Here is a 9,408-nt window from a genome sequence, read left to right as displayed (position 1 = left end):
CCAAGATGTTCATGTCTTTCTTTCTTCAGTCGTTATGTTTTTTGAGGAAAACATTTCTGCATTTTTCTCCATTAATTAATCAGTCATTAATTGTCCTAAAAAAATAAAATAAAGTTGTATTTCAGGTGTGACCCAAAAAATGAAGAGACTCAAAGTTTAATTTTATTGGAAAAATAGCTCATTAAAAGTTTTTAAAAATGTAATACTACCATAAAATCAGCTCAAAATGCTAAATAATAATCAAAAAACATTATTGAACAAAAATATTACATTAATTATCCTAAAAAAAAATAAAATAAAGTTGTATTTCAAGTGTAATTCGTCTTAATTGGGAAATAAAAAAAGAGCTCATAAAACTTAAATACTATAAGTAATGCATAGTATCATAAAATCGCATCAAAATTGTAAATAGTAATTGAAAAATATTATAGAACAAAAATATTACTTTTGCCAATAAAAAGAAAAAAGTTTTATTTTAAATCTCATCATTTTTGATTGTGAAGGAGTGAAAACAAATACAAATACAGTCTAAAGATCATTTGCATAAACAATCTTTTAATATGATACAACAGTGTAAATATGACATGTGATTTTATTTGTGTGTTTGATTGTGTGATTTGTGTTGGACAGAAACACAGAAAGTGTCTCTGACTGGAGAAACATCTTCATCCTGATGATCTGAAACAGGAAACTGTCTTGTGTGTCTGATATTGAACTTCCTGAAGCCTGTGATTAAAACACACACAACAACAGCAACACTTTCACATCATTACACTCACACTGTGTCGACTAATGTCTGTGTGTGTTTAATGTCACACAGAGACAACGAACAGTTTGGATAAAGTCTAAATCCAGCGTGTAGTGTTTGAGTGAATGTGTGTGTGAATGTGTGTAAGTGTGTGAGTTTGTTTGTGTCAGAGACGCTGTAAAAGGACAAAGTGCCACCAGACACGTCCACATACACTCCTACTCTCTTACTGGACACTGAACCAGCAGATATATCAGTGTATTTATTATTGTGACGGGCAGTGAATCTGTGATTAGAGTATTCAAGACTCCAGGAGTTTACATTACCTCCAAACACACAGTCAAAACTCCATCTTTTCCTCTTGATTTCTTTATATGACACTGATATTTCAACATTATCTCCACTCCATTCAGTCTCCCAGTAACAGCGTCCAGTCAGACTCTCAACACACAGAACCTGAAACTCATCAAATCTGTCTGGATGATCAGGATATGACTGTGGCTCATTCAAACTTGTCGCCTTTCTGTTGTCGTCAGACAGAATGAGGTGTTTGTTTGCTGTGTTTGTATCCAGTGTGAGATCACAGGCATCTGAACACAAGAACACACATTACAAGAGACACATTTACAACAACTAAACAACAAACAACAAAACTGAGTGCACTCTGAGTGTGGACACATATAAACACTGAAGCAGTGTTGAAGGTAATGAGATAATTAGGTGATTAACAAAGTGATGATTGATCATTATTGAAGACACCTGATGTTAACAAGCAGAATCACCAAAGGAAAAAAACAAAATTTTTAAGCAACCATTATAGTGGTCAATGTTTGCATTAGTTGGGCTCTTGACCCTTAAATCTTTAATGCTAGATTTTGTTTGACTGCTGTATTTGAGTTGAAACAGCCAGACAGGCCAAAAGCTCAAGTCACCAGGTGATTATGTTTTAACATATTCATTGTTTGACGTAAATCATCTAGAGTCTAATCTCTAAGTTAGGTTTTTTTTTTTGGGGTTTGCTTCTTGTAATAGCCTAGCATATTCAGATAAACAGATCAACTCTGAACTCTCATAATTTATTCATGCCGCAATGCATGATGGGAGTCATGGATGAGTTCTGATTGGCTACAACATGCTTTTTGATGGTCACCGTTGTTGTGATTCTCACACTGATTCTTTTTTTTTTGTCATCATCTGTCTGATTATGGCAAAATTGATTGATCTTTTGTTCACAGTTTTTTTTTTTTTTGTTATCTGTAAGAAAATTCTATGTCAACCACTCAAGTCACTATATGATGATTAAGTCAAGCACAGTCAACGCCATCTTATTGACTTTTGCTCTTTGCTTGTCTGGCTGTTATAACTTAGTAATCGCAGCCAAACAAAATCTAACGTTGGTGAGTTAAGGGTCAAGAGCCCAACTAATGCAAACATTGAGCACTATAATGATTGCTTAAAAATTTTGTTTTTCTCCTTTGGTGATTCTGCTTATTAACATCAGGTGTCTTCAATAATGATTAATCATCACTTCGTTAATCACCTAATTATCTCATTACCTTCAACACTGCTTCAGTGTTTATATGTGTCCACACTCAGAGTGTTAAATTAACACTGGGGATTTTGCTGTGATTGGTCATATGCCTAAAAAAGATCTTTCATATAGGAGCAGTTTCCCGGACAGAGATTAAGCCTAGTCCTAGAATAAAATGGCCCTTTAAAGCACATTTACAGAAATCTGCTTTCTTTGTCACGGTTTTAAATAGTCTTAGACTTAGTCTAGTCCAGAATTTAATAGGCTGATTTCCTGGAGGAAGACTAGAGCTACTTCAGGACTAAATTGAGGCTTAAATTAAACCTACCAGGAGGCAGGTTTAACTTCAGATTAACATTGTGTTTTCAGTCTTTACATATCAAAATTATTGGTACTCTTGGTAGATATGAACAAAGAAGTGTGTGAAAATAAATACGCACTGTTAATCATTTTGATCTTTTATTTTAAAAAAATCAACTAAGTAAAATGGAAGTGAATGGAAATCATTCTAAAAGATTTTTATTTATTTATTTATTTCTCTAATTGGCCACAATTAACGACACCCTTTTATTCAATACTTTTTGCAGCTATGAGTCTGTCCTATAATGCTTGATGATTTTAGAGAACAAGAGATCAGAATCCATTCCTTCATCCAGATTCACTCCAGACCCTTTAGATTCCCAGCTCCATGATAAACTCTTTCCTCTTTAGTTTTCGAGAGGGTTCAGGTCAGCGAACTGGGACAGCAATAGTAGAACCCGTATTTTGTGGTCAGTGACCCATTTTTGTGTTAATTTTGATGGTCATTGTTCTTTTGGAAGATACAACCATGGCCCATTATAAGCCTTCTGACCTCAAGACTATTTTCCGTAATTCTGCAACAGTGATACTTGGAGACTCAAACCACTCAAACTATCTTCCTCACATTGCTTTAAGACAGTATAGACAGTCAATACACTGTAAGAAGATTTGTAACATTTCCTGTTGACTGGAACACCTTAATTATTGTCCTAATGGTGGAAATGAAATATTCAATGCTTTAGTTCTTTTTTCCCCTATTTATTTATTTATTTATTTGCTTGTTTAACTATTTTGTGCCATTGCCTTGACTTCATTCTCTTTTTTTTTTTCTCTTTTTTTAAAGCTCAACAATTTGTTGCTGCACATCAGAACTATATTCTTTGTTTTTTTTTCTCATTGTGATGGATGATAAAGGGAACTGGTCGTTTTTTTCCCCTCATATTTATAGTACTGTAAAAAAGGAAGTCATGGCTGAATAATTTCATGTTCCTATAGTCACCCTGGTGTTCTAAAAAATGCAGGGGAGACCAGGGAGTGTTGTAACACAGGGTTAGTTGTAACACTGTCAGTTTTACAGGTCAGAAAGAAGCTGTGATGTCATCAATATCATACACTCCATTCACATTTTTAATGTTACAGGAGAAGTGGCATCTGAATGTGAGCAACATTGTAGATTTTATGACCAAAAAATGATTTTCAAGAAAGGAAGGTTTTTTTTTTCATTAAGATTATTTTTGCCTAGCAATCATTGTATTGTAGATACAGTTATTTTACTTACGTAGCTGTTTCTCTAGTTTAATTTGGTACTTTGCATTCATGCTAACTTAAAACTCACAGCACATGCTAAAACAGTTATGGCTGTTTGGGGTGGGGATAGCAGTGGTGGGCAGTAATGAAGTAGTTGTACTTCGTTACTGTACTTAAGTACATTTTTCAAGTATCTGTACTTTATTGGAGTAGTTTTATTTTGAGTAACTTTCACTTTTACTTCACTACATTTCAAAGCATAAGATCGTACTTCTTACTTCACTACATTTCATAAAACATATTGTTGCTCCTTATAATACATAACGTGCTCTGAGACGCAGAAGCGGTGTCTGATTCATGAACAAATTGATTCAAATTGATTGAACACCAAACGATTCATTCATGAATTGGAATGATCCGATTGCAGCTGTTCTCGAGTTGACAACTCACTGATTCAAATGATCCATTTAGAGCCATTTAGAGTCTCCAGTCAACTGAATTCACAAGAACGAACCAGGAGATCTCGTGAGAGCGTGCGACTGATGCTGCGAAAAGTTACTAATGACGAATTTTAGGAAAATCATATTTAGTTCAAAGCTGTCGGTTGTTTGTGATATAAAGGGTGTAAAGGGTGATCTGTTTAAGCTCACTGAAAAAAGTCTAAAAAAGTTTTTACTGAGAACAGAGGTTTAGATGTTGAATGGTTTGTTTGAAGTCACCATTAATGTGGTCAGTGTGTGCTTTAGTTGGGCTCTTGACCCTTGGCTTTTTAATAGCAGCATTTCTCTGGCAGTTGTAATTCTGTGTTTGCAAAGCACATTTGTTATGACCAAAAGAAAACATGATCAGGTAGTGTCGGCTGGTTATTAACGATAATGTAGTCATATACTGGCCTGACACGCTGATCTCATCCAAAATCTGAACCTATAAGCACTTCATTGTAAAAATAGCTTTCCATTGTTAATAAAATTAATGTTTTAATTTGAACATCTGTTCTGTTTAATCACACACATTTATCAAGAATCAGCATGTGAAGCTCAATGATGGTGACAATAAACAAAAAGCTTCATGCTGCAGTGCATTCTGGGAACTCCAATCAAAACTCAATAATGGCTCCCAGAATGCATTGCAACATGAATAAATTATGCACCTGAATTGTCTTAGTATTTTCTTTTATTTTTACTATTTGCTTTAATTTTTGCTATTTGTGTTTCAGCTTATTCGTAGCTTGTTTTGTGATGTTCAAAAATCTGTTTGTCTGCATATTTTGATTGTCACCATTGTTCAGATTCTCACGCCAATTCTTTATGTCTATGTGTGCTACAAGTGAAACTTTTTTTTGCACAAAATAAAGACATTCACAGAATCAGTACACCAACGAACTACTATAATACACAGTGCAGCAATCAATGAGTCAAAACACTATATAAAGATTTCATCAGCATCAAACAGCAAACTTTTTTTTTTAGGTTGCTCTGCTGTTATAATGTGCTTTCTAAATACAAAACTGCAGCAGCAAAAACAAAAAATATAACAGTGTTACAATGTCAACAACCAAGTGGCCAACTAAAGCAAACACTATTCACCAAAATGGTAACCTTCAAATGGAATTCACTAAAACTGAAAATAAACCTCTGTTAATTCTCAGTAAGAACTTCTGCATGACAAACAAAGTCAAACTGTTTGTGGAGTTGTTTAATCCTCCTTTGCTGAGATCTTAAGAAATGTAATGTCTTTTATTTCAGTTGATTTCGTCTGTGACTGGATGTCAGTTGCAGTAATTCTAAATAATTTATAATCTTATTTCTTAAATGGGAAATTTTGTTTTCATTAAATCTATATCCTTTTATTTAGATCAAAACTAGAATTTAAATTAATTGACTTTCTTCAACAAGAAAAATAAACTTTCATGCCAGGTTTAATAAAACAGTTTTCATAGAAATATTGTTTAGTGCAAATTATTTATTTTTCATTGCCTCAAGTTATAAAATATAGATCCGAACCATTAACCAATTGTTTTTTAATTGGATGAATGAAAACATATTGTTTAGTGGATTTCCTGGAACGTCTATGAAAATTACAGAATCTTAAAAAAATATACTGCAATATAAATTTTTGACCAGGAAGAGATAATGTTTATGATTAAAGATCATGAGGCCACAAGAATAAAAATAAATAATTATATTAATGGTAAGAAGGGATTATTTATTTACAATTTAATGGTGACTAAGAATATTGAGTCAATCAAAATAGGAGCATACTGTGGCTATTTTAACCTGTCAAAACGAAACCAATGAACAATGAACAAAGACACATCATTAAAGATACATCACAGCTGATGTGCCAATAATAGTGCACATCCCTAGTTTTTAATGTTTTCTTAAAAGACAAAATTTATATTTTATGCTTATGAACACAAGACCAAATAATACTCTTCACCTCCATCAACCATCAAAATGTAACAAATGTATGTTCATATTTTCACACTTACAGAGCTTTTCTGCAGTTCCTCACAGCAGGTAACAGTCTCCATCGACCCTCTCTTGTGTTGAAGTTGTACTTGTTAAGGTCAAGCTCATCCAGCACCTCCTCTGACATCAGGATTATGCTTGCCAAAGTTGAACACTGTGTAAGAGAAAGACTTTTTTCTTTTGATTTAGAGTTAAAAAATGCCTGCATTTCTTCAACAACAGAGTTATCCTTCATCTCAATCAAGCAGTGAGACAGATTTATCCATCTGTCAGGACTGACATCGTTTTTTTGACCTCTTTTGAGGTTTTGGATTATTTTCTTGATGCTCTCTGGGTTGTTCTCTGTGTGTATCAGTACATCCTGTAAGAGTCTCTGATTGGACTCCAGTGAGATGCCATGAAGAAATCGAAGGAAAAGATCCAGGTGTCCATTTTCACTGCTCAAGGCTTTAGTCACTGCTCCCTTCAGAAGCACATCCAGAGGAACATTTTCACACTGAGTTCTGGACATTCCTGTCAGGAACATTTTCAGAATCTCACTGTTCTTGTGTAAATAGCAGTAAAACACATACAGTGCTGCAAAAAACTCCTGAAAACTCAGATGTACAAAGCTGTAAACCTTCCTGTGATTAATCACAGATTCTTCCCTAAAGATCTCAGTGCAAATCCCAGAATACACTGAGGCATCAGTGACATCTATGCCGCTCTCTCTCAGGTCCTCCTCATAAAAGATTACATTGCCCTTCATCAGCTGATTGAAAGCTACTTCAGCAAGTTTCACAATCAGTTCTCTGTTGGACTGCAGGAGTTTCTCTGGATCTCTCTCTTCATATTTCTGGTTCCTCATGTTTGTTTGAATGAGCAGGAAGTAGATGTACATTTCAGTCAGAGTTTGAGGGATTTCTGCACTGAGATCTTGTTTCAGGAGGTTTTGAAGCACAGTGGCTGAGATCCAGCAGAAGACGGGTATGTGACATGATGTGGAGGCTTCTTGCTCTTCTGATGTGTGAGATGATTCTGCTGGCTTGATGCTCTTCACTGATTCTCTTCCTGAAATATTCCTCCTTCTGAGGGTCATTGAATCCCTAAATTTCTGTCACACGGTTGATGTATTTAGAGGGGATCTGATTGGCTGCTGCTGGTCTGGTGGTGATCCAGATGAGAGCAGAGGGAACACCCTCACTGATGAAATCTCAGTCACATCAGAAACTTTCTGACGGTCTGAAAACATCAGTGAAATTCTGTTTTCATCCAGACCATCAAAGATGAACACAACTTTACATTTATCATAAATCTTTGAGTCCAAATCTTGAAGTTCAGGATAAAAGTCAAGCAGAAGACTATGAAGACTGTACTGATGATCTTTAATCAAGTTCAGTTCTCGAAATGGAAGCACAAACATAAAATCTTTATGTTAAATAAAACATCTAAACCTCTGTTTAGATGTTCTCAAATAATATTTGTGGATATATGACAGAAATCAAGTCAAACTGTAATGTTTGTGGAGTTGTTTAATCAGAGATTTAATGTCTTTATTTATTTAAGTTCATTTTATCTTTGGCTGTGTCTGATTCTTGTGATTCTCTTTCCTTCAGTGATTCTGCTTGTAAACAGCAGGTGTTCATCATTATTGGTCAATCGTGACATAATGATCTCCTTAACTCCAACACTGTGTCAATGCTACTTGAACACTCTGTAGTGTGGAAACACATGTACACTGAGCAGGGTTTGTTTAACACTGGGAAATATTACATCAACTTTACCTGTTTCATTTATGTAAGACTGTTGCATTTGAATCACATTAAGTTTAATTGATTTGTTTAAATTAAAACTATGTAATCTAAATGCATGGAACTTTTGTATGTAATTGAATTAAGTTAAGGGCTGAAATATTTTTTTGAGTGTACATCACTAGACAGGTAATGTCTAATCTAGCATTTACAATTTATTTCTGGCTGAAATCTTGCACATTCATGTAACAAAGTATTTATCATAATGTACTGTAAATAGCATTAAAAGAGATATTCATTTTAATGCTGTGTGTAAATATCAGTAGTGAAGCTGTACAGTATGATGGAAATAGTCACCAGTGTGTAGTGAGTCACTAGCTGTGTCCCAAAGTGGAGTGTGCGGACTCCGAAGTGCGTATTTTAAGTGCGAATGCGTCACAGCTGCGTGACGAAGGCTGTCCCAAACTGAAGTGCACGGACTCCGAAGTGCGAATTTGAAGGGCGACTGCGTCACAGCGTCACAATGTAAGCTGTCCCAATTCAGAATGCACCCTCCAAAGTGCACATTCCAAGGGCGAATGCGTCACTGCGGCGCGACGAAGGCTGCCGTAATTCGAAAGCGACTTCAAATGCGGTCTCCAATTCCTAGGAAAATGAAGTGTACATCTGATGGACACTTTGCACCCTACCATATCCCAGAATCACTTGCGCGCAGATGACGATGGAATTTATATTCAAAGAACATGGGTGAGAGTTCTGTTGGGGAATTCACATTGAAATGTAAGTAAACAAACTTTAGCACTTTAGTATTTTGTATGCATGTCCTGCTATGTCATGTTTTCTAATGTTAAGATTGCAAACCTTTCTTTATATTATAAGTGTTTCCATTTTCTCTTGTTGTAGGACTATTTTAGAGAAAGTGGGCCTGCTGGGGAAAGACTTAAAAAATACAAAGTAGGCAAGTTAATAGAGTATTTTTTTATTTTTTTTTTTTTCTGCTGAAATTCATTGTGCTGTTGTTGTTAACAGGCATGGTTTATTTGCTCTGATTTAGGATTGCAAGTGTCACAAATTTTAATCTTTAATCTTTTTTTTTTTGTCACTTTGTCAATGAAACAACCTAATTTCTGTATTTTGTATATTCACGTGTTAATAAAAGAGAACTAATTATGTACAATTTGTAAATTACAATGTGTAAATTTCTGTAATGCAGCTTCTATATGTTTATTTTATTTTTTGTCCTGTAAATTTTTTTTTTTTTCACATTAAAACAAAATTGTTCTATACGTTACTAAACATACTTTTTACAACTATTTACAACAATGTTCACCATCAAGACTAAACTATTATAAAATCGCACCTTGGTAACATATCAGTCAG

At 34.6% G+C, this 9,408-nt stretch overlaps 1 protein-coding gene across 1 annotated transcript; it reads right to left on the bottom strand.

Moving 5' to 3' along the window:
• Positions 1–495: 495 nt before the first annotated feature.
• On the bottom strand, positions 496–1,342 carry LOC127160643 (stonustoxin subunit alpha-like; the record flags this gene model as incomplete). The annotated part of the gene is made up of 1 exon (XM_051103303.1): positions 496–1,342. A coding segment is annotated over one exon (567 nt), but the record flags the coding sequence as incomplete, so codon positions are not given.
• Between the last annotated feature and the right edge of the window lie 8,066 nt (positions 1,343–9,408).

The sequence above is a fragment of the Labeo rohita genome, unplaced genomic scaffold, assembly GCF_022985175.1.
Source record: "Labeo rohita strain BAU-BD-2019 unplaced genomic scaffold, IGBB_LRoh.1.0 scaffold_410, whole genome shotgun sequence".
Classification (NCBI taxonomy): Eukaryota; Metazoa; Chordata; class Actinopteri; order Cypriniformes; family Cyprinidae; genus Labeo; species Labeo rohita.
This window is presented reverse-complemented; position numbering and strand designations above follow the sequence as displayed.